At 44.3% G+C, this 26,759-nt stretch overlaps 2 protein-coding genes across 3 annotated transcripts; both read right to left on the reverse strand.

Annotated features, from left to right (window-relative positions):
• Window positions 1-805: 805 nt before the first annotated feature.
• On the reverse strand, window positions 806-14,375 carry mdc1 (mediator of DNA damage checkpoint 1). Of its 2 annotated transcripts, XM_082975396.1 has the most exons (11): window positions 14,300-14,375; window positions 13,553-13,694; window positions 12,421-13,068; window positions 12,178-12,256; window positions 10,592-12,009; window positions 8,784-10,234; window positions 6,831-8,726; window positions 5,640-5,801; window positions 4,357-4,539; window positions 3,951-4,076; window positions 806-1,472 (listed from the first exon to the last, which is right to left on the reverse strand). In XM_082975396.1, the coding sequence occupies exons 2-11, from the start codon at window positions 13,680-13,682 to the stop codon at window positions 1,149-1,151; spliced, it is 6,417 nt and encodes a 2,138-aa protein (XP_082831522.1). In that variant the 5' UTR covers window positions 13,683-13,694; window positions 14,300-14,375; the 3' UTR covers window positions 806-1,148. The 2 variants fall into 2 exon arrangements, with proteins under 2 accessions (XP_082831522.1, XP_014056473.3); XM_014200998.3 differs by having other exon boundaries at window positions 6,831-10,234.
• Window positions 14,376-15,361: 986 nt separating this feature from the next.
• LOC106605407 (tubulin beta chain) lies at window positions 15,362-24,121 on the reverse strand. The gene is made up of 5 exons (XM_014201012.3): window positions 23,964-24,121; window positions 18,544-18,652; window positions 18,265-18,375; window positions 17,810-18,054; window positions 15,362-16,393 (listed from the first exon to the last, which is right to left on the reverse strand). The coding sequence occupies exons 1-5, from the start codon at window positions 24,018-24,020 to the stop codon at window positions 15,578-15,580; spliced, it is 1,338 nt and encodes a 445-aa protein (XP_014056487.1). The 5' UTR covers window positions 24,021-24,121; the 3' UTR covers window positions 15,362-15,577.
• Between the last annotated feature and the right edge of the window lie 2,638 nt (window positions 24,122-26,759).

Below are 26,759 nucleotides of genomic sequence, written 5' to 3' on the forward strand. Positions count from 1 at the left end.
ACAAATCACTCAGAGGTTCAGTACAAAAGGTTTATTGGTCGGTAAATAAAGACACATTTAACTCCTCGACATACAAAGATGTAGAAGGACGAGCAGCATTAAAACAATCAGTCCTTTCTTTAAGACATGTCCCTTCAGCAATCACAGCTAGTGAAGACATATCTGGTATATTCAACATTATCCTCCTAAAATAGGCACTATATATATATATTTGTTATCTTTATACAAAGGCGAGAGGGTGGCTATTAATCAGTATAGATAAAGGATCAGGAGAGGGAGGGAAGAGACAGGAAAAGAGGAAGAGACTGGGATAGGCAGTAAATGATCTTATCTATTACTCTCTCTATGTTAACAGATATTTATCTCTTTTATGAACACAAATCTATTCAGAGCATTTCTCTGCATGTATTTTCTCTCTACCCTCATAAACATAGGAATACATTTCCATCTCTTGGGTTTGTTTGTCTTCTTATCTGAGTGAATACATTCTCAACTATCTAGTTTAGCTGGTCATACAGGTGGATGTCTCCTCTCACTAGCCTTTTACGTCTGCGTCCCAAATAGCACTCTATTCCCTATATAGTGCAGGGCTCTTGTCAAAAGTAAGCAATAGGGTTCCATTTGGGATGCTGCCACTGTCTCTTGTACAGCCAAATCCTCATTCTCCCCTCTCTCAGGTGTCTAATGGTCTCATGCCCCTCCAGGGGAGTAGTACTGTACTTACCACTCCTCTGTGGCCTGGACCTGCTACTGCTCTCTATACAGGTGGAGGTGGGTGCTGCATGCTATGCCATCCACACACACACACACACACACACACACACACACACACACACACACACACACACACACACACACACACACACACACACACACACACACACACACACACACACACACACACACACACACACACACACACACACACACGTGGGTGTCATCTGTCTGTGGTCTTCTCTGGAACTGTAATGCCTTCTCCCTGGCCCTGTAGACAGGGTCATATTCACCTAACAGTAGAAAACAGACTAAAACAGGGAGGGATTACCTGAACTTGTCCAATAAGAAACACTAGTGTTTGTTTTCTGTTGCATAATGTTTTGCTACAGTATGCACTAATGAATACCACCCAGGTGAGTTTGGTCTTTCTGTTACATTCTCTTCCTGCCCCTGGTCTGGCCTTTGGCTCCTGGCTGGGCCCTGGGTTTGGGGGCTGAGAGGACATGGGTTACCAGGTCCACTCTCTGCTGTAATATACCAGTTAGCAGGAACTCAGCACTGAGGACGGGGAGAGAAGCAGAGAGAGCAGGAGCACAGAGAGCCCAGTCCTCCCCACACGATATCACTAGGGTCCGGGCCTGGGCCTTCTGAGTGGAGGGCATCGTGGAGAGGAAGCGAGCTCCGCTACAGACGATGATGTCCTTCATCTGGGCTGGCTCTGGCAACACTGACCTGGTCACATGGACCTCATAACCCTGAGAGAGGAGAGGGCATGCTCTTATTTTGAGTTTCATTTTCCCCTTTAAATTTACAAATCAGTGCGTTCACTAAGGCGAAGAAGCCAGTTTTATAAACAGGAAGTAAAAAGGAAAGAATAAGATAATAGATAAAAGCCTGCTTGCTGCTCAGTCAGAACTGAGTTCATGGAAGAGCTGCCCATTAAACACAACCACAACATTAACAGTGAATGCAGCTTGCCTGTGATAAGGTCTGTTTTTTATTTTTAATACATTTGCAAAAATGTCTAAAAACCTGTTTTGTCATTATGGGGTATTGTTTATAGACTGAAATGATCATAAAAAAAAAATAGATTTTAGAATAAGGCTTTAACATACCAAAATGAGGAATAAGTCACGGACTGAATACTTTCTGAATGCACTGTATGTATATATCTACCTCTTACCTCGTACCCCTGCACATCAACTGGTACTGGTAGTCCTTGTACAGCCAAGTTATTATTACTCATTATGTATATATCTACCTCAATTACCTCGTACCCCTGCACATTAACTGGTACTGGTAGTCCTTGTACAGCCAAGTTATTATTACTCATTATGTATATATCTACCTCAATTACCTCGTACCCCTGCACATCAACTGGTACTGGTAGTCCTTGTACAGCCAGGTTATTATTACTCATTATGTATATATCTACCTCTTACCTCGTACCCCTGCACATCAACTGGTACTGGTAGTCCTTGTACAGCCAAGTTATTATTACTCATTATGTATATATCTACCTCTTACCTCGTACCCCTGCACATTAACTGGTACTGGTAGTCCTTGTACAGCCAGGTTATTATTACTCATTATGTATATATCTACCTCTTACCTCGTACCCCTGCACATCAACTGGTACTGGTAGTCCTTGTACAGCCAGGTTATTATTACTCATTATGTATATATCTACCTCTTACCTCGTACCCCTGCACATTAACTGGTACTGGTAGTCCTTGTACAGCCAAGTTATTATTACTCATTATGTATATATCTACCTCTTACCTCGTACCCCTGCACATTACTGGTAGTCCTTGTACAGCCAAGTTATTATTACTCATTATGTATATATCTACCTCTTACCTCGTACCCCTGCACATCAACTGGTACTGGTAGTCCTTGTACAGCCAGGTTATTATTACTCATTATGTATATATCTACCTCTTACCTCGTACCCCTGCACATCAACTGGTACTGGTAGTCCTTGTACAGCCAGGTTATTATTACTCATTATGTATATATCTACCTCTTACCTCGTACCCCTGCACATTAACTGGTACTGGTAGTCCTTGTACAGCCAGGTTATTATTACTCATTATGTATATATCTACCTCTTACCTCGTACCCCTGCACATTAACTGGTACTGGTAGTCCTTGTACAGCCAAGTTATTATTACTCATTATGTATATATCTACCTCTTACCTCGTACCCCTGCACATTAACTGGTACTGGTAGTCCTTGTACAGCCAAGTTATTATTACTCATTATGTATATATCTACCTCTTACCTCGTACCCCTGCACATCAACTGGTACTGGTAGTCCTTGTACAGCCAGGTTATTATTACTCATTATGTATATATCTACCTCTTACCTCGTACCCCTGCACATTAACTGGTACTGGTAGTCCTTGTACAGCCAAGTTATTATTACTCATTATGTATATATCTACCTCTTACCTCGTACCCCTGCACATCAACTGGTACTGGTAGTCCTTGTACAGCCAAGTTATTATTACTCATTATGTATATATCTACCTCGTACCTCGTACCCCTGCACATCAACTGGTACTGGTAGTCCTTGTACAGCCAGGTTATTATTACTCATTATGTATCTATTATTACTTTTATTATTACATGTTTAACTATTTTCTTTCTCTCTGCTTTGTTGGGAAGGGCCCGTAAGTAAGCATTTCAGTAGTCCACACCTGTTGTTTAGGAAGCATGTGACAAATAACATTTGATTATACAGAAACCCATATTCTCAGGACATGGCTTTAGTGTGTCTTGTGTTTTCAATGGTGTGTAGTCGTAGATAAAAAGAGGCCATTGGGGAGTGTGGATTGTTCACACAGTGACAAACCCATCTAAATGATTCAGGAGAATGTATGTATGCAGAACAATTCCTGGGTTCCTGTGAGTCATTATTTGCCTAGCGCCTGCACTCTCCTAGGGGGGTGTGTGCGCATGTGTGTGTTGCCTATTTGAATAAACATGGATGGGCGATACAAAGATACAAGCACAGCGGGGAGCACACACACACACACACACACACACACACACACACACACACACACACACACACACACACACACACACACACACACACACACACACACACACACACACACACACACACACACACACACACACACACACACACACACACACACACACACACACATAAAGGGATGAATTGGACAGATGGATGGAGGAGAGGAGGAGAGTGTGTGTGTACCTGTAGTAGAGGTTGGGTGCTGGCGGTCCTCAGTGATTCCTCCAGACAGAAGCTGAACTTGTTCTCCTGCTCTCTGTCCTTCACCAGGTGCCTGTCAGTAGGTAGGAAACGACCCACCTTACCACACTGGGGGGGGGGAGAAAGGGGGGGGAGAAAGAGAGAGTGCAGAGAAAGAGGGGAAGGGTTTGAGGTTAAAACGAGGCTCGGACTCCAACCATGATCAGATAGTCATTATACTAAGAGAAAAATGTCTCAGAAGTTCTTGTACAAAATTGTCCCCAATTGTACAAAAGCACTTCCAGAAAGAACTCCAACCACCCCATTACACATAACAGTGATGTGCATTCTATTTTTACAATCTTCAGGTCATCCATCTTCACTTCCTGGTGGGGGGGTGGGGACTAACCTTATCCAGCCAATCGGTGGTGACGACAGGCACGCCGCGGGCCACAGCACACAGGAACTTGACGGTGCGTCGGACCCTGTCAGTCACCAAGTGGGTCATGTCAGCCACGCCCTTCGCCAGGCTGCCCCCCAGATGAGACACCACCTTCCCCCCCTCCTCATCCACCACTCCTGTAAACAACACCTGAGAGGAGGGGGGTCAAAGAGAGAAGGACAGAAGGAGGGAGAGAGGGATGGAGAGTAAGAGGCAGAGGAAGGGAGGGCTTTCAAAACCCACATACACAACTGTGCATCAGAGAGACTTAATGCTCTAACACAGACACTAAACACACACACAGACACTAAACACACACACAGACACTAAACACACACACAGACACTAAACACACACACAGACACTAAACACAGACACTAAACACACACACAGACACTAAACACACACACAGACACTAAACACACACACAGACACTAAACACACACACAGACACTAAACACAGACACTAAACACACACACAGACACTAAACACACACACACACAGACACTAAACACACACACACAGACACTAAACACAGACACTAAACACACACACACACACACACAGACACTAAACACACACACAGACACTAAACACAGACACTAAACACACACACAGACACTAAACACACACACAGACACTAAACACAGACACTAAACACACACACAGACACTAAACACACACACACAGACACTAAACACACACACAGACACTAAACACACACACACACACACACAGACACTAAACACACACACTAAACACACACACAGACACTAAACACACACACACACACAGACACTAAACACACACAGACACTAAACACACACACACACACACAGACACTAAACACACACACACACAGACACTAAACACACACACACACACAGACACTAAACACACACACACACAGACACTAAACACACACACACACAGACACTAAACACACACACACACAGACACTAAACACACACACACACAGACACTAAACACACACACACACAGACACTAAACACAGACACTAAACACACACACAGACACTAAACACACACACAGACACTAAACACACACACACACACAGACACTAAACACACACACAGACACTAAACACACACACACAGACACTAAACACACACACAGACACTAAACACACACACAGACACTAAACACACAGACAGACACTAAACACACACACTAAACACACACACTAAACACACACACTAAACACACACACACATGTCCATTAGCTTACCTTGTAGGACTGCGTGGCAGCCCTAGCTGGGCCCAGTGTCCCAGGGGAGGAGAGGGAGGACAGGGCAGAGACAGAGGAGGAGCGAGGGGTCTTAGCCAGCGGTGATGATTCCACAGAGGCCCTACGCTTACCTCTGCCCTTACCTGTAGGGGTCTGGGGCACCTGCAGCAGAGAGGGGTAGTGGGTGGAAGAAGAGAGAGGAGGAAGAGAGTGAGCAGGAGGAGAAGAAAGAGAGGGGGAAGAGAGGAAGAAAGAGAGTCATTAGTCAGTAATACAGGGTGTATACAAACTGACAGTTATGCACATTGAACCACTTCATTCATTACTAGGGCTGTTATACAAAGATGTCAGTGTACTCCTAATGGACCGAGAGATGTCAGTGTACTCCTAATGGACCGAGAGATGTCAGTGTACTCCTAATGGACCGAGAGATGTCAGTGTACTCCTAATGGACCGAGAGATGTCAGTGTACTCCTAATGGACCGAGAGATGTCAGTGTACTCCTAATGGACCGAGAGATGTCAGTGTACTCCTAATGGACCGAGAGATGTCAGTGTACTCCTAATGGACCGAGAGATGTCAGTGTACTCCTAATGGACCGAGAGATGTCAGTGTACTCCTAATGGACCGAGAGATGTCAGTGTACTCCTAATGGACCGAGAGATGTCAGTGTACTCCTAATGAACCGAGAGATGTCAATGTACTCCTAATGGACCGAGAGATGTCAGTGTACTCCTAATGGACCGAGAGATGTCAGTGTACTCCTAATGGACCGAGAGATGTCAGTGTACTCCTAATGGACCGAGAGATGTCAGTGTACTCCTAATGGACCGAGAGATGTCAGTGTACTCCTAATGGACCGAGAGATGTCAGTGTACTCCTAATGGACCGAGAGATGTCAGTGTACTCCTAATGGACCGAGAGATGTCAGTGTACTCCCATGGCTGAGGGAGAGAGAGATGTCAGTGTACTCCCATGGCTGAGGGAGAGAGAGAGAGAGAGCGAGAGAAAGAGAGATAGATGCCTTGGGAGTCACTGAATGACGTTAATTGAAATCCATTACTCTAGTGGGAAAAGACTGAGTCAGTGTACGAAGAGAGTGGAGCTGGGTGTGGACAGAAATTGAGTGCATAGCTTTTCAAAGGCTTGTCTATCAGAAGGGAGCAGATGGAGAGAGAGAGAGAACATTACCACAGAATTAGAGGCCAAAACAGCGTCCTCTTTTTTCTTTATCTGAACCGTCGACTGCCTGCCTCGGACTTTCCTCTGCACAGTACCAGCCTCTTCCATCTTCTCACTCTGTCCCTCCATACTCTTCTCCTCCTCTGCTATCTTCTTCACCTGGGCAGTGGAGGCTCTTCCCCTCTTTGCTGGAGTGGATGTAGGATTCTCCTCTTTCTCTCCTTCCTCCTCTGCTGTCCTGCATCTCCCTCCCCTCTGAACCTTAGCTTTCCCCCGGGGAACCTTGAACCCCCTGCTCTCCTCCTCCTCTTCCAGCCCCCTCTTCCTCCCTTTCCCTCTCCCACCTGTTTTAGACTCCAGTCCCTCTTCACTTGGAGTGTCCCCTCCTGCTATTGTAGGAGTGGATTCAGGTGTGTTGTCTTTCTGGCCACCTCGGCCCCGGCCTCTTCCATTCCCTCTAGGAGCGGGGGAGTCCTCTGTTACCTGGGCTGGAGTGGTTTCTTCATCTGCTACTACAGGGTCTGGCTCAATGGTTTTGGCTGTTTTCTTCTGCCCTCTAGTGGTACCACCAGCCTCCTGAGAATCAGCCTTCTCATTCATCTCAGGGTGTGGACCATAATCCTCTACTTTCTGGCTTCTCCTGCCTCTGGCTGTGGGCTTGGGGGCTGGAGGCTGCTCACTCTGCCTGTTACTGGGGGAGAGAGACTCTGTCCCAGTTTTCCTCCTTCTCCCTCCTCCCCTCCCTTTGCTCTGAGAGCTCACGCTAGCCACGATACAGGTGGAGACCTCTGAGTTGGTGGAGCTGTGGGAGTTGGTGGAGCTGGAGCGAGAGCGGGTTCTCCTGGCAACAAACTGTTCGCTGGAGAGAATGTCCTGCACTGTGACCTCCACAGCAGCAGGGGGAGCCACAACCGTCCCGACCATCGTCCTTCTCCTGGTGCTGTTGCGGGTGGGGTTGTCTGGACCAGGGGCTGGCTCTGTGGTGCTGGTGGTCTTCCTCCCCCCTCTCCCTCTGCTCCCCTGAGTGCCTATGCTGGATCTCTCAGAGCTGACAGAGTTGGAAGAGTTGGAGCGAGACCTAGTTATACTAGCTGGGACTGGTTCTGGTTTGCTGGACAGAATATCAAGTTCAGGTTGTGGTTCCGTTGTGGGTGGAACCGTGACGGTTCTCCTGGAGGTGGCTCTGCGACCTCTCGTGGATGTTTTTGGCTCATTTTCGTCATCTTTCTTTGCTTGTTTTTCTCCTTGTTCCTTCGCTTGTCGTTCTTTAATCTCCTTTTCTTTCTCCTCGGCTTCCCTCTTTCCTCTTTCCTTCTTCTCCCTCTCCTGTTTTTCTTTCAGGTCTCTTTCCTTCATTTGCCTGTCTAATCGTTCCTTCTCTTCGTTGTTCTTCTTCAGTCGTTCTCGCTCCTGTTTTTTCTTCTCTTCTCTTTCCATTTTTTCTTTCTCCAATATCTCTCTACGCTCTTTCTCCAGTCTTTCCTTTTCGGCTTGTTCTCCCTCTATTCTCTCTTTCTCCACCCTCTCTCTCTCCAATCGCTCTAGCGCTTCCCTTTGCCTGCTTTCTCGCTCCAATTTTTCTTGCTTCTCTTTTTCCTCCCTCTCCAGTCTTTTCCCGTCTTCTCTTTCTTTCCTCTCCCTCTCTATTCTTTCTTTTTCTTTCTGTAATCTCTCCTTTTCTCTTTTTGCCCTCTCGCACTCCAGTCCTTCTTGCTCTTCTCGTTCCTTCCTTTCCCTCTCAAGCCGCTCTCTCTCCATCCTTTCTGTTTCTTCTCTTTCCACCCTCTCCCTCTCTAATCTCTCATCTTGTTCTTTAAGTTCCTGCTCCATCCTCTCTCTGTCCTGTTGTTCCTTCATAACCCTTCCTGATTCCACTTTTTCCTTCTGCAACTGTTCCTTCTCAGCCTGTTCTTGTCTTTCCTTCTCTATTCCCTCGTCCTCCACTCTCCGTTCCTTCTCAGCCTGTTCTTGTCTTTCCTTCTCCATTCCCTCTTCCTCCTCTCTCCGTTCCTTCTCTCTCCGTTCCTTCTCTCTCCGTTCCTTCTCAAGTCTGTCTTTTTCTCCCTCTTTCTGTTGTTTCACACTCTTTCTTCCTCTTCCCCTCCTCCCTTGCCCAACCACCTCCGCCTCTTTCTCACTCTCTTCCTCCTCAGGCAACACCTTCCCTCTCCTCCCTCCGCCTCTCGCGGTGTTCACAGCCTTCCCCTTCATCTGCGTTTTCAGAGGCTCAGAGCTCTCATCTCCTCCTCTAGCTCCTCTTCTACCTCTACTGCTGACACCGCTTGTCCCAGCCTCCGACTCTTTCCCTCGCCTTCTCTGAGCCCGTCCTTTAGCTTTGGTGTCTTCCTCCTTCTCTTCCTCAGTGTCACAAGTACCCATAGGCTGAGTTTCAGCGGTGGAGATGTGGGAGCTGGTGAGGAACTCACTAGGTTGTGTCTCCTCCTCTTCTACTCTCCCTCTCCGGGAACTTCCCCTCCTTCCGGGTGATGGAGGGTTGAGTTCTTCCTCCTCATCATCATCATCATCCTCAGCAGCAGTAAACATGGGCTGGGTTTCAGCAGTGGAGAGGTAGGCGCCAACAGTCTGTGTCTCTTCCTCGTCTACTGTCTGTTTTTGGGACCGTCTTCTTCTAGGCGAGTCTGGTTTGGCTTCTTCCTCATCATCACTCTCCTGGAGCATGTCCAGAGTTTGAGCTGTGGAGAGGTATTGGTTGGTCAGCACCTCACCAGTCTGGGTCTCATGCTCCTCTTCCTCTCTCTCCCTCGCTCCTCCAGATCTCCCTCTCCTTACTGGGGTCAGGGGCTTGGCCCCAACCAAATCTTCCTCCTCCTCACCGTCCTCTTCCTCATAGGCAGACATGGGCAGGGTTTCAGTCGTAGCAACATTAGACGGGGTGGGGAATTCCAAGGGCTGTGTCTCCTCTTCATCTTCCTCCTCTGTGTCACTGCGAGGCTGGGCAGCATAAGCCTGTGTTGCCTCCAGGACAAAGTCCACCTGCCTGTTCCTCCCGAACACCGCAGACCTCTGGCCCAGGCCAGGCTCCTTGCTCCCCCCTCCAGATCCATAGGTCTGGGTGGCCTCCAGGTCAGAATCCCCACCTGGGAAGCTGAATGCCTGGGTGCTCTCTGAGGCCTGGTCCCTGGTCTGGAGGTGGCTGCTGTCTGACAGACCCAGCTGGAAGGAGCCTCGGCTGGGCTGCTCCTCCCGGTCCTCCCCCAAGGAAGGCTCCAGACTGTAGGGCTGCGTGGCATCCAGGGTGGGTTCCAATGGAAGGTTGCTCTGATGGTCCTGGTTCTGGGCCTCCAACACATATGACTGGGTCTCGGCCACCACAATGTCATCGTCCTCCTGGCTGTCTGATGCAGAGCAGGACAATGCTGCTGTAGGCCTCAGCACAGGAGGGAGAGCTGGGTCTGAGGAGGAAAGATAGAGAGACATGTTCCAAATGAACACGGCAGATTTTCCACTGGAAATCTATACTCTCTTGTCAAAGTCCATGTCTGTGTCCCAAATGGCACCCTATTCCCTATATATTTTTTATTTCACCTTTATTTGACCAGGTAGGCCAGTTGAGAACAAGTTCTCATTTTCAACTGCGACCTGGCCAAGATAAAGCAAAGCAGTGCGACAAAAACAACACAGAGTTACACATAAACAAACGTACAGTCAATTTCCTTTGACCAAAGCTCGATGGACCCTGGTCAAAAGCAGTACATTACATAGGAATCAGGGTGTGATTTAAGATGCAAACCATACAATCCATGACTTACGTCTGAATGGGTCAGAGGGACTGAAGAAGGCCTGAGTCTCAATCTCCTCCTGTACTGACGATGCCAAAGGGGTGGAGCACTTCTGATGAGGGCCAGGGGAACCACCCAGGGGGAGCAGCCCGGGGCCAGCTGCCCCCTCTCTGATCCGACCTCCAGTCTGTCCCTGGCCTGCCTCCCCTGGTCCATCCTCCTCCGTATCACTGTCCATCCTGAAGTCACTGGGCTCACTGAGGTCCGACTCCGGGACCATCCCTGCTGGGGGCCGACACCGGGGGGGTTTGGGCTCCAACCGCTCATCCTCAGCATCTGTGTCAGCATCAGAGTCCTGAGACCTGAGAGCGGTTGTCTTGGCAACAGCACCGGTTGTCGTTGTTGTGGGTGATGGAAGCACGGCCTGTCGCGACGCTAACACCGCGTCCTCCGTTACCGTGGCGACATTAGGAGGAGGAAGGTTCCTGGTCTGTGTGGCGTCTTCCTCTAAGTCTGTGTCGCTGTCAGACATGATCTCCAGAGGAGCAGCAGCTGCAGGTCCTACACTGGTGGGTGGAATAAGGAGCTCCGCTGTTCTGCTGCTGGCCGGAGGGGCAAAAGGGTTGTCTTCTTCATCAGTATCACTGTCCAAAAGGATCTCCTGGTGACCAGCAATCCCTGTTCTGATCCCACCACAATCTGATTCTGGAACTGTTTTGGAACGTGTGTCTGTGTCCTCCGCTTCCACATCTGTGTCAGTGTCTAGGTGGAATTCTACGGGCGGCACCGCAGGGGCAGAATCGTCTGGTTTCTCGGCCGGATCGGATACGAAGGAGGTAACATTGGTAGCACTGTCTGACACAACAACAACATCATCATCATCATCCACATCTGTATCACTGTCCAGGTGGATCTCTGTTGGCTGCACCACTGGGACAGAATCTACTGGTTTCCTCTCCACATCGGCAGCAGTTAACATTAATTTAGAGTCATCCCCTTCCTCCACATCAGTATCACTGTCCATGTGGATCTGGCCTGGGTCAGAGTCTGTAGTAGGAGGTTCTGTTACGGCTGGTGGTTTAACAGCGTTTACAGGTGCAGACAGCCCCATCTCCTCCTCTCCCTCTACGTCTGTGTCACTGTCCATGTTAAACTTGTCCTCTGTAGACACCATTGGTCCATCTCTCTCAGCTTGACGGACCTGGTTCACCACTGACACATCCTCCTTTCCTCTTGTCCTTTTCCCAGTTTCCTTCTCTCCTAGAGCCTCTTTCCCTTCCTTCCCCTCCTCCTCCTCTTCTTCGCTGTTGTCCACTATCACTTGGGCTCTTCTTCTCCTGGGCTGCTGTCTCGGTCCATCCATGTCGCTCTCCTCCTCACTGAAGCTCACTATTTTCTTGGGTCTGTTTTTAGCGGAGGGGGAGGGAGTGATGGGGCTCTCGTCCTCACTGTTAGACATACAAGGAAAGGTGACTCACTTTGAATACAACGGAATACAAACACCCACTGTATTCTAATATATATATTTATAGTTTAAAATATAATCCAATATTTAAGTTTTCAGTGATGATATCAGGTTACTGAAGTGGAAATGGATGGATGGATGGGAACTTTACCTCTCTGGAATGACTTTGTTTGTAGGACTGAGGAATGTAGAACAGGTGGGACTGGACATGTGGGAGTCAGAATCAGAGACTAACAGAGAAAAAGAGAGGGAACGAAAGAGAGAGAGGGGTAGAGAGAGAGAGAGAGAGAGAGAGAGAGAGAAAGGAGAGAAATACATATTTACAAAACACTGCAACAAAGCTAGATGAGAGCACCATGTGTTACAGCAAGTGAAATAATAAACATCATTTTACCAAAGTACTTTCCCCGTTTGTCTCTCCGTCCCTCTCGCTCTCCATCGGAGTCAGACTCAGATTCAGGCACCAGTGTCCTCTCAGGCTGTGTGGGGGTTTGTTCAAACGACAGGGGTATGGCCGGAGTTTTACCCTTTCCACCCAGCTCAGTCGACAATGGTGCCCCCATCTCTCCATTGACTCCTCTACCCTCAGTCGGTCTCTCAGTCTTCGGTGTGCCAGTCTCTCGTCCCAGACCTTGGCCGCTAGGGCTTCCTCTGAGCTGGGCCTTCCTGTCTAGCCGTGACCTCCTTCCCCTTCCAGAGTGTGCGTTCGTCGGGTTCTGCATGTGCCCCTGTCCCCCCCTCTGGTCCACAGAGACATACTGGCAGGGGATGTCAGCTATTACCACACACTCTCCCTCGGTCAGAGCGTAGCGGACGTGAGGGGTCAGTTTGGCCCGGCCCTTCCTTGTCCCGTTCATGCTGCCCAGGTCCCACACTAAAGCCTCTGTCTCCATGGCGGCAACATTGCCGTGACGACGGTTGCCGCGAAACACTGAGATGGAGATGATGGTGTGTTGCTTGGATACGGAGCGGGCCCCGAGGGGCAGGGAGCAGGAGTCTGGGTTTCGACCCAACACATTTTCTCCCTGGTAGAGAGGCAACTCTGAGAGGGAGGGAGGGAGGGGTATAAATAAAATACTGCTTTTAGCAACAAATATAAACATGTCATAAGCTGACATAATTATTTCATGAAATACTTTGACAAACAAGTTTGCATATATTTATTTATTTATTTATTTATTTATTTAACCTTTATTTAACTAGGCAAGTCAGTTAAGAACACATTCTTCTTTACAATGACAGCCTAGGAACAGTGGGTTAAACTGCCTTGTTCAGAGGCAGAACGATAGATTTCTACCTTGTCAGCTCGGGGATTCGATCTAGCAACCTTTCAGTTACTGGCCCAACGCTCTAACCACTAGACTACCTGTTGAATATCTCAAATATTGTGTTGATGAAACAAAGTAAGAGGGAAAGCAATGCATGCTACAAAATGCCAGCAATGCAAGGTATTGTACAAGTCTAGGCATATTTGTAAAGGTTAAAAGATTATAGAAAGGATGTGGACATAACTGGGCTCTACTCACCAGTCTCTGTGATGTGTTTATTTTTTAACACCCTGAGTTTGGCCAGTGGCTCTCCTCGCTTCTCTCCATCATCCTCCTCCTCCTCTGACTCTTCCAATACTGAGTCATCGATCAGCTGTGTTGCCTCCATTCACACTTCAATCTAAAATCAGCCAAAGGGACAGAAAACATGGCAGTAAAACAGTAATTAGTTTGTCAGCTAAATTGTTTTATCAGGATGCACTGGCTAGCTAGCTAGAATATAGTTAGCTAGCAAGCTAACTAGCTAAGTTAGCAGAATGTTTCTAAATGTGACTATCAATCACTTGTTCAGTAAACAAGGCCACCAATTACCATAAAGAACACGTTTCACGTTCAAACCAGCTAGGTGGGCAGATAACTTCCTAACGTTAGTGGATAAAGCAATTTGATCAGTAACATAAAAAAATGGTAATCGTGGTCATGGATTAACGTTCTGAATACAGCTCGATACGTTACAGTTAGTTACAAATTCGATCATTCCATGGCACGTTCATGGTCTAACTTTAGCTAGTTAGCAATCTAGTCCACAGTCCAGTTCATGTCATGTCTCTGGACTGGAGTCTGGGATATGTCTGTACAAAATACAGGACAGCAAAGGTAATTGCTAAAGCAATCATCAGATGCCAGTTTATTAAAAATACTCGCGCAATGTCTCAATCATGTGTGCAACTGTTAATAGAACACATCGTTTATGGATATTCACTTTTTCTTTAAAACAGCACTTACCGTGCATGCCTTTCGAACGATGAAAAACAATGTCCGGTAGAATATCTGCCCGCCTTCGGTGGGTGGGTCCATAATATTATTGATCGAAACGGCTGTCAGCTATGCTCTGGTTTGTGATGATTGGGTAAAAGAACCTCGATCATTATTATTAAGGACTTGATTGGACATGAACGGTATGACTTGGGCATTTCTTGGCGCTACGAGTGACTCGAGATTTCACGGAAGGACCAATGGAATGGTCTAAAATCTCCCACCACCCTGGGCACCCGGCCATGCAATACGATTTCGACATTTTTTTTTTACCGCGCTGGATAGACAAAGGGGCGTGCATCTCCACTGAAGCGCGGTTTCCTCTTTCGGAGCGATCCAATGACATTTTACTTTTATTATAGGAATAGGAGTGAATCTTCCCATTATTATTCGGATATTTTGGGATCCGGTATAATTTGCATCCGTGTTTACACAGCCATTTCCCCTCTCTAGTGTCTGTTCTCTGTTTCTTTTATGAACGTGTAGTATTTGAATGCATTAAACTGTGTACACATTTCCCAACTCATTAATGTTCCCTTATGTTGTTTCCTTTTATATTATAACAATTGAATGGGAAGAGTAAGAGCATACAATTCTTAAATATGCATTTTCTGGTTATATACCCAATACTAATATAGGCCTATTCTATTGTGTTCATGAATATTCATAGTTTTCTACCATTTTGAGGCAGTTCAAGCCTTATTGCTGCACTTAATCTTATCCAGATGCTACTCTGCTTTGGGCCTGTAATATGTTTTCATAATGGAAGAATGTGTTCATTCACATGCTGTGAGTTTAATGTTATTCCAATGATATAACTAACTTTCCTCCTCTCTGGCCCATGATGATGGTATGCATCAACAGCCTCCCTAGTATATCAAACTTTGTGACTCAAAGCACTCACAGTACTCAACAAAAAACACACATCTTTCTATCTCAGATTTCACATTGTGGATGGAATGATAACTTGTAACATCTGTCAGTCAAACAGTATGCCTATTGGTACAGGACAAATGAGGACAAGACAAGAGATGAACATTTGTTCATTTATTCACAGTCAATCACAAGGGGTGTGTCTACTTTACTATAATATTTTCCATTAGATTAAAAAAAAATGCTCAACATTGGTTTTAGGACCCCTTTAACTTTTTCTTGCTTCTAAGTTACTTTGAGGCTGTTTTTTTTCCATGTGGTTTCACAGCTTCATTTGGCCCTTCGAATACAATCTTCATCTTCAAAGCTCTGTCTTTAAGCATCATCGTCTTCAGCCTCCTCCTCGAACTCTCCCTCTTCCTCAGCAGTGGCATCCTGGTACTGCTGGTACTCAGACACCAGGTCGTTCATGTTGCTCTCTGCCTCAGTGAACTCCATCTCGTCCATGCCCTCTCCAGTATACCAGTGCAAGAAGGCCTTGCGGCGGAACATGGCAGTGAACTGCTCAGAGATACGCTTGAACAGCTCCTGGATGGCTGTGCTGTTGCCAATGAAGGTGACAGACATTTTTAGACCACGGGGTGGGATATCGCAGACAGCGGTCTTCACGTTGTTGGGGATCCATTCCACGAAGTAGCTGCTGTTCTTGTTCTGGATATTAAGCATCTGCTCGTCCACCTCCTTCATGGACATTTGTCCCCGGAACACTGCGGCCACAGTAAGGTAACGGCCGTGGCGAGGGTCGCAGGCGGCCATCATGTTTTTTGCGTCGAACACCTGCTGGGTAAGCTCGGGCACGGTGAGGGCACGGTATTGCTGGCTGCCCCTGCTGGTGAGGGGGGCGAAGCCGGGCATGAAGAAGTGCAAACGGGGGAAGGGCACCATGTTGACGGCCAGTTTGCGAAGGTCAGCGTTGAGCTGGCCAGGGAAGCGCAGGCAGGTGGTGACGCCGCTCATGGTGGCTGACACCAGGTGGTTGAGGTCACCGTAGGTGGGCGTGGTCAGTTTGAGCGTGCGGAAGCAGATGTCATAAAGGGCCTCGTTGTCGATGCAGAACGTCTCGTCTGTGTTCTCCACAAGCTGGTGAACGGAGAGGGTGGCGTTGTAGGGCTCCACCACTGTGTCTGATACCTGGAAAGAAACAAAGAGAGAGAGAGATTAAAGTACTTTATATTATTCGCCTCATCAAGTACATCTGTATTGAAGCATTAAAAAAAAAAGAAGGAACACTCAATATACACTACCGTTCAAAAGTTTGGGGTCACTTAGAAATGTCCTTGTTTTTGAAAGAAAAGCACATTTTTTGTCCATTAAAATAACATCAAATTGATCTGAAATACTGTGTAGACATTGTTAATGTTGTAAATGACTATTGTAGCTTGAAACAGCTGATTTTTAATGTAATATCTGCATAGGCATACAGAGGCCTATTATCAACAACCATCACACCTGTGTTCCAATGGCACGTTGTGTTAGCTAATCCAAGTTTATCATTTTAAAAGGCTAATTGATTGTTAGAAAGCTCCCTTGTGGCTCAGTTGGTAGAGCATGGTGTTTGCAACGCCAGGGTTGTGGGTTCGATTCCCACAGGGGACCAGTATGGAATAATTTTTTTTTTAATGAAATGTATGCATTCACTACTGTAAGTCGAGAAACAGACACCTCACAAGTCCTCAACTGGCAGCTTCATTAAATAGTACCCGCAAAACAGCTGTACTATTTAGTGAACCTGCCAGTTGAGGACTTGTGAGGCGTCTGTTTCTCAAACTAGACACTCTAAAGTACTTGTCTTCTTGCTCAGTTGTGCATTGGGGCCTCCCACTCCTCTTTCTATTCTGGTTAGAGCCAGTTTGCTCTGTTCTGTGAAGGGAGTAGTACACAGCGTTGTACGAGATCTTCAGTTTCTTGGCAATTTCTTGCATGGAATAGCTTTCATTTCTCAGAACAAGAATAGACTGACGAGTTTCAGAAGAAAGTTCTTTGTTTCTGGCCATTTTGAGCCTGTAATCGAACCCACAAATGCTGATGCTCCAGATACTCAACTAGTCTAAAGGCCAGTTTTATTGCTTCTGTAATCAGCACAACAGTTTTCAGCTGTGCTAACATAATTGCAAAAGGGTTTTCTAATGATCAATTAGCTTTTTAAAATGATAAACTTGGGTTTGCTAACACAACGTGCCATTGGAACACAGGAGTGATGGTTGCTGATAATGGGCCTCTGTACACCTATGCAGATATTCCATAAAAAATCATCAGCCGCTTCCAGCTACAATAGTCATTTACAACATTAACAATGTCTACACTGTATTTCTGATCAACTTGATGTTATTTTAATGGACAACAAAAATGGCTTTTCTTTCAAAAACAAAGACATTTCTAAGTGAACCCAAACTTTTGAACGATAGTGTACATACTAGATTTTTTTTTTACTGTAAGATATTAAACACATTTCAACAATACACCTTTATGGGTTTCTTATTTTCTGATAATTCAGTGCACAAATGGCAGCAGCAGTCTGAATTGCAAGTACAGCTGACATGACAGTACCTTGGGTGAGGGCACCACGCTGAAGGTGGTCATGATGCGGTCAGGGTACTCCTCTCTGATCTTGCTGATGAGCAGGGTGCCCATGCCCGACCCCGTGCCTCCGCCCAGGGAATGGGTGAGCTGGAAGCCCTGCAGGCAGTCACAGTTTTCTGACTCCTTCCTCACTACGTCCAGGACAGAGTCCACCAGCTCTGCTCCCTCTGTGTAGTGGCCCTTTGCCCAGTTGTTACCAGCACCGCTCTGGCCTGAAGGAAGGGGAGAAGGGAGTAATAGGAAGGAGAAGACATTTAACTTATATTGTATATGAAACAAATCTAGTAATGATAATCAATAGCCAATAAACTATTACATTCTACTGGGTTCTCTTAGGTGCCTAGTTCTAACATTTATTTTTCACATTTTCTGTTATATCCATCCCCATCCATTGCCTACAAACAGGTTGTATGTCCACCTACCAAACACAAAGTTGTCTGGCCTGAAGATCTGTCCAAAGGGTCCGGACCTCACAGAGTCCATGGTGCCAGGCTCAAGGTCCACGAGGATGGCCCTGGGCACATATTTACCACCTCCATGAGAGACAGAGACAGAGGGGAGGAGGGAAAAGACATCAGCTGAATACTGCAGGAAACCATTACTAAAACAACTCTCCACCAGCATTGCCATATAGACTGGGTTAAATATGCTTCATATTAAAATGCAGCAGGATCATGGCAATAGATTTAGGGGTGTGGTACCTGTTGCCTCGTTGTAGTAGACACTGATTCTGTCCAACTGCAGGTCGCCGTCTCCATGGTAGGTGCCTGTGGGGTCGATCCCGTGCTCATCGCTGATCACCTCCCAGAACTATAGACACAAAATTGATGACAGCACATCAGTTTCCTAGGTTCATATGCCACACGTTTTATAGAGAGAGGAATACATAGCTAACGAAGACTGAAGCATGAGCCGAAATGTCTGAAATCACTGTCTCTCTTGTTGTGAAGTATGATGAAAACAACAGCAAATTCTTGGCTCACTAAAGCAAATGTAACCCGTGCTTGGGATAAAATAAGTGCAAGAGGTATCTTTTTCCAAGACGGTCCATTAGATTATGTTCACCTAAATTCACAAATTACATAATGCTATAGAGACCTCTGATTATTCATTGTTATTCATACTTATTTTTTATGACTTCTCCATGACTTTTAACCAAATGTTCATGACTATTATTATAGCCTACATGAAAAAGTATGCATTATTGACACTGGAAGGCTGCCGTGTCTGATCCCACTTAGACCTACCATCTCCTGCTGTTGTGCCCTTGATCAAGGCTCTTAACCCCCCACAAAGTAGAACTGCACTGTTCGTTACATGTCAACATGTGGTCAACCCTCCATCTGCCTATCAAGGTCCTGATGAGCATCTGATGTTTAGGCTACACTGTGCTTAGACCAGTGCTTGAACAAAAGCCTGCAGTAGCTGAAAGATGGTTACCAGCCTTGATATAAAATATTTCAACATTACAACCATATACTTTTGTCTTTATTAAATTATTCTGTTGGGTCCACTTTTCTGGGTTCCGTTATTTACTTAACAAATAAGGAATACTCAAAATGTGCACTTATAAATCATAACAATTTTAATCAAAATACAGTCAAAGATCAAACATTAAACATACAACTGATGTCTCTCCTGAGTTCTGCAAAATAGGAAAAGTCCAAGTTGCTTTTAATATGCTTGGAGTCAACCCCTAGTGATGTAACTGCCTACGTTAATACCTTCTACTCATGAGACCAAGCCCATGCATATACAGTTTTACAAACTTGCAGGAGAGACACTAGTTCCAGTGTTTTCTAAGGGCTCAGCAGTAATTTTCCACTCCCCAAGTTGCTTTATAATGGTATGTCTGACTTGTCTCTTATCTCTTTCACTCCCCTGCAGGGTTCTGTGTCTATGAATCTCTTTTAGCCTTGAGTCGCTTTCTCACAGACACCCTGTTTTGACTGCAATAACTCACACATCTCTCAGACCGTTTCTTTATAAGAGACAGAGACTAGAAAATAACTGTGGAACAATATTAAACCTTATAATGCATATATATATTGTTAATCTGTAGTCTAGGACCCTATAAATGTAGTGGGGGGGGGGGGGGGGGGGGGTCTTATAGCCCTTCCCTTCTATTAATTCAACATAAGCATAATTAGGGATAATAATAATGTAATTGAAACCAGGTGTGTACAATCAAGACAAAACAAATGGACAATGAAACGTAGATCGGTGGCGGCTAGAAAGCCGGTGACGTCGACCGCCGAACGAACAAGGAGAGGCACCAACTTCGGCGGAAGTTGTGACAATATGGAACATTTCTGGGATCTTTTATTTCAGCTCATGAAACCAACACTTTACATGTTGCGTATATATATATATATATATATATATATATATATATATATATATATATATATTTTTTTTTTTATACCTACAGGGGTCCTAAAATTCTAAATCAAATGGCTAAATGATCCTTGGTATGACTATTGGTATGACTATATACATTTTTTTTTAAACATTTTTAGTCATTTAGCAGACGCTCTTATCCAGAGCGACTTACAGTAGTGAATGCATACATTTCATAACATACTTTTTTTTTGTAAAAAATGTCTGTGCTGGCCCCCAGTGGGAATCGAACCCACAACCCTGGCGTTGCAAACACCATGCTCTACCAACTGAGCTACAGGGAAGGCCTGTAACTTAATAGAAACCCATCCCTGGGCCCATAGACTATTTACTAAAAAGACAGGTGCTTCTGATAATACTGCCATCGTCTTCAAGGCAGAGGACATGTATGTGTAGCCTATGTATCTGATGCTATGTAGCAATAAAGATTATGGTATGTCATCCTCTTTTTGGCCAGAGCATCAGATATATGGGCTACATATAGTAAGACAGAGGGGCGCTGTTATGCTCACTTGGATGCTTTCTCCGTTGAGTTAGTTTCAGTCACTTGCAAATTGAAAAAAAGTTGGCAGGTGCACAGTGCAATGCTCAGATGCTGGAATTATTTTGAATGAACGTGCAAAGGTAACCTACTTTTTTAAGTGATTTGTTTGACAATCAGATGAAAACATCATGACTGGTTGTGTTCATGGGACATTAAAAGGTAATACCTTTTTACAGTTAAATTACATGTCTTTATCATAAATCCATAAAAAGACTGGCCTCTTCCTGGGGCCTCCAAATCACTAAGTCGGCCCTGGGTCAATTTAAATAGTCATAGACTGAGATAGATGGTTATAATAGTGTTAATGGAACAGAGGAGGCGTTTAAAATTCCATGTGAGGAGAGGGATAGAACACAAAGAACTAACAGATCTTTTCTTAGACAAATGTGAAAATGAAATCCATTTGCAGGCAGTCAGAGTTAATCGAGAAAGCTGATCATCTCTAGATCTATTATCATGTCTAGTTCAGCCCTTGAGGAGTATGCACTGCGTGCTTGTGTGTGTGTCTGTGTGACCTTTTGTTTCAGATATTTGTTTATGTTGGTGTCTGCTGATTTTCTGTAAACAGCAGCATTAAGGGAGGATTTGGGATAATCTGGATAAACAGTCTGTATATCAGATCAGTAGTTAAGAGAGATTTGAGGGTACACAACTGTATGGACTTAATATACAGTAGCAATCAGTGTTTTGATAAACCATGTAGGCTCAGGCAATATGACCAAGTGACCTTAATCTGAGAGAGAGAGAGAGAGAGAGAGAGAGAGAGAGAGAGAGAGAGAGAGAGTCAGAGAAAGAGGATGAGTGAGGGACAGCCACATATAGGATAGATGGTTATCAGGGAGGACTGAGAATAATTGCTTTGAAAGAATGGGGACAATGGCCAGGAAAGCAGACGTGCCACACCCACTCTCCTATGCCTTCAACTGGGCTGTCAGTCAGATCCGGCCGGTGGCCATCCAACCCAATGACACCCTAGAGGGGCTAGCATCCTCACTGTCAGAGCAACAGTAATGTTATTCTAACTAACGCTTTACTAGACAAACAGTTACATGGACACCGGCGAGGTTCACTGTCCATTGAAGTAGCTTACAATCAATGTGGATTTCAATTTAATGTGAAACTGAATTGATCTCAGAGACATACGATGTATATGTATGTCCTGATTGTATCATCAACTTGTATACTGGAGCTGCCTTCTTGGCCAAGTCTCCCTACAAAAAGAGATTCATTGCCTCAATAGGACTTCTCAGTCTAAAGAAAAGTTGAATGAAAAGAATAGACTGTGCTATGGCGTAATCCAAAGGAACATGTTTTATTCATAGGGCACCTCTCTCTCTCTCTTACACACTCCCCTTCTTGTCCATCGCTCTCTCTCTCTCGGTCTTCTCATCTCTGTCTGTCTCTCTTCCTCCAGAAGTATCAGATTAAATCGCTGTTGAACCCAGTGACTTCACCGTCTGTTACGTCAGCTGTTTCCTCTGTCTGAATGTCCCTCCCCCACCCCAGCCGCCCCTAATTTAGTTAGGGGAGGACAGACATTGATTAGGATGAGGCGGGCAGTGCTACTGTACGGCCCTGCTTTTTAAAATGGACATTATCAAAATCAACTCTAGCAGCGGGAAAAGGCTGATAATGATGAGCTGTACTGTATGTCTGAGGAAGGAATGACCTTGGTATGGTTCTGTGGCTCTATAATGACCATGGACCTGGGGTAGTCATGACAACCTTAGGCACCCTGATACAGAGAATATGGATTTGATTGGTCTGACTGGACCATTATGTCCTCCATTGTAGGCCTATATGAGCTATCAACCAGAAAGACTGTCAAACAGTTTACCCCATAGGCCTATGAGAGACTGGGTGGGGTTGGGGTACTTCTATCTGATGATGTCAAGGCTTATTGTACATGGGAAATGGACCACTAACACAAACCAGTCATGCCCTAGAAAATAAAGAATATTATCTCAAAGTGAACAAACATTTTGCAAACCTTTTGTCTCTCCAATTTGGAAAAGCCCAAACAACTGACAGCCCTCTCGAATTGTATTTTATCCCCTTTCCATCATTGTAAATTATGCACGCCCCATTCTTCTCAATACTCCTTTGCACCACCTCTCACACACCAATGGAAAACTCTGTCAGCCACTACACAGCCCGCTGGAATAAATCCAATCGATATATCGATCCAATATATGAAGGAAAACATGTCATATGGCTCTTGCGCATAGCAGGCTACATGAATAGATGTGATTGTCTTGAACGCAAGTTTCCTATATGCGAGGCAAAAGGGGCAAGTCACCATTATACTGAACGCAAGTTTCTCACATATGCGAGGCAAAAGGGGCAAGTCACCATTACACAGTTTGACAGACTTTGACAAGGGAATAATAGGTTGAGTTCAGACAATCATGCGAGAGCAGCTTTAATGCAACCTGCAGACGCAGACACGCCCGGCGGTGAGAAAGAAATCCTGTCCCGACAGTCAGAGAACCCTGTTAAACCGATATTCCTAGACAATTGTACACCGCAATTCCACACACCGGCTCACACAGACCCACACACACATACATTTATCACATCGTTTTTAATTGTGGAGTTAAAATACTTTAACAAATGGTAGCAATCACACACCCAATTAACTCTGCATATTGTATGAAATAATATTGCAATATTATTTCATACAATATGCAGAGTTAATTGGGTGTGTGATTGCTACCATTTGTTAAAGTATTTTAACTCCACAATTAAAAACGATGTGATAAATGTATGTGTGTGTGGGTCTGTGTGAGCCGGTGTGTGGAATTGCGGTGTATCAAATGGTAGCCTAATAGGGTGAATGTGACTGGATGATGATCCATTCTTTGTAGTAGGTTTCAGTTGGGTTGATTAATTTGAAATAAACCTTTACTATACTATAGACAGACATTCAATACATTTATCCAAACCATTGTAGTTATATTACTGAGGATGTAAGGTTTTATTATTAGGTTTAAAAAGGAAGCCACTACCACTTTTTGTGATGAAACAAAAGCTCAAAGCATAGTGGTCTCATCTCGGGCTATATCCTAATCTAATTTATCAAATCCAACCTGACGACAACAAAAAAATCTATGAAACTGCAACAGTTAGACTACAATATAAGTTCATAATTAGGATGATGAATGTATAGGTTCTTACCTTGGCGCCAATCTGGTTACCGCACTGGCCGGCTTGGATATGCACGATTTCCCTCATCTTGACTGGTAGAAATGTTGAGACAAAAGATACAGTGAACCATGAAGACCCAACCGAACTAGTATGGACAATGGTTTTGGTAATCTGAACAGGAGAATTCTGCCATCAGCACAAACAATGATGTCATTTGTATGGTAATGAGGAAACTTTCAAAATAAAAGGCCGCATTTCAAAACATTGCAATGTGGATAATTCAAAAGATATTGCATTTTATTCACTGGACACTTCCATTGTGACATCAAGAAAACGCAATGAGTAATTTATGAAAACAAATAAAAAATATGATTTGATTAAAAATGTTAATATATATATATATATATATATATATATATATATATATATATATATATATATATATATATATATATATATATATATATATATATATATATATATATACCAATAATGAAAAAATACAATCAAGGCCATCAGACTGTTAAACAGCCATCACTAACATTGAGTGGCTGCTGCCAACATACTGACTCAAATCCAGCCACTTTAATAATGGACATATCGATGTAATAAATGTATCACTAGCCACTTTAAACAATGCCACTTCATATAACGTTTACATACCCTACATTACTCATCTCATATGTATATACTGTACTCTATACCATCTACTGCATCTTGCCATCTTGATGTAATGTATCACTAGCCACTTTAAACAATGCCACTTTTATATGTCTACATACACTACATTACTCATCTCATATGTATATACTGTACTCTATACCATCCACTGCATCTTGCCTATGCCGTTCTATACCATCACTCATTCATATATATATATTTTATGTACATATTCTTATTCATTCCTTTACACTTGTGTGTATAAGGTAATTGTTGTGAAATTGTTAGGTTAGATTACTCGTTGGATATTACTACATTGTCGGAACTAGAAGCACAAGCATTTAGCTACACTCGCATTAACATCTACTAACCATGTGTATGTGACAAATAACATTTGATTTGATTTGAGAATATTGGGCTGTAGAGAGATAACTTTTCTACCTGTCTCAGCTAAAGTGGGGTGGAAAGTACTCAGTAGGGTCTCTACTAACCAAATGTGTAGTTTTGGATGGGATTGTGTCGTACATACCCAGCAACACATCTTTAAATAGTCTGGTACTATCCATGGTTCTGAAATCAGTGCACAAAAAACAAACAAAAACATATTTTTACAAGTTAAATGTAATGAATATTAACCAGGCTATTAAGACACAGTATAATCAATCACACATTCTGAACAGCAATGGAGAAATGTATTTACAAGTTGTAGGCCGATATGTGATTCTTATCTATTAAGGTTTGCAGTTTTCAGCAAAGGCATAGGACTATTACCTAGTTTAAAAAAAATGATAACAAAGACAAGATTATTTACAAGCTATATTGTCATGATTATGGATCAAGGTCAGCAAAGGGTCTTTTTGTTGAGTTTAAATGGACTACAAGAGACAAGAGGGCTCCATGGCTAACAGTACACAGTATAATGAAGCTTCCAGAACAACAACGGAGAACATTCTTTACAAGTTATAGGCCTCTATGTTTTTCTTTTTCTATCAAGGTTAGCAGTGTACATTAAAGGCCTATTAACCACGTTTTCTAAACCAATAACAGAGACAAGATTGAAAGATAATACATAATACAGAGAGGTGTTTATTATCTATCAAGGTCCAAAGTCATTTTCTGTAGAGTTTAAAGTGTATTACGTAGTACTTTTCTCTCTGATAACTCATATAAAACATACTCGCCCATGCCATTGTGACAAAGCGTATTCACATTGCCCTCTAATGAGACTACTTTAGAGAATCAGTAGTACACATAAACACCACAACTACTACCGTCTGACTGTTTTCTAAAATAGGGACACTGATGAGGAAATTCATAGTTTAGTGTCACATCTACCACAAATCCATGCATTGCCAGATACTGTAATGCCAGTGTCACGGATCCCCCCGGTACTGCTGCTCATTCCGTTCACCAGCTCCGTAGGTCTACCTCACCGCCCTTCTCGGTGTCACTGAACTGGATCATTACCACCAACCCCGGACTGTCATGTCTCATTACACACACCTGGTTCCCATTCCCCTGATTAGTATGTGTATATATGTGCCCCCTGTTGCCTGTTGTCCTTGTTGATTATTGTCTCATGTCTATTGATCTTGTGAGTATCAGTCCTCTGTAGTATCGGCTTTCATGCTACGTGTTATTGTGCACTTGTTATTACGGATCTCGTCTCCTTGTTTAGAGGTTTACACCTCGCTCTTTTGTTTGGATTACATCCCTGTGTTGTGTGTGTGTTGGTTTGTCGTTTTCATTATGTACCTTATTTTGGGTGGCGAAATCAACCCCCCTATTACGTTTTCCTGCGCCTGTCTCCTATCATTATACAGTGACAGCCAGGTATTTCTGAAGTGGAAGGGGTTTATCCTTTCATTTTGGCTTAAGGAATCCACCATTGTAATGCAGTTACTGCTGTTACTATATGTTGCATATCTATGGCAATAACTGTCCAATGTGATTAAGTTCACAGGCACACCCATGCTCAAAAGCCACCAATTGTGCACCATTTCAGGCACATTTGGAATAATCTCTTTTGCTGTCACAAAACGCTCTGTAATTCCTGATTTGCAAAAGACGCAAGGGACATTAACACATTGTTCCTTCAAATGTGACTTCAAAAGATCATTGTACATGTCAATTATTCTATCCTTGAACCACTTGTCATTGCTTAAT

The sequence above is a fragment of the Salmo salar genome, chromosome 05 (assembly GCF_965601325.2).
Source record: "Salmo salar chromosome 05, fSalSal1, whole genome shotgun sequence".
NCBI classification, from domain to species: Eukaryota; Metazoa; Chordata; class Actinopteri; order Salmoniformes; family Salmonidae; genus Salmo; species Salmo salar.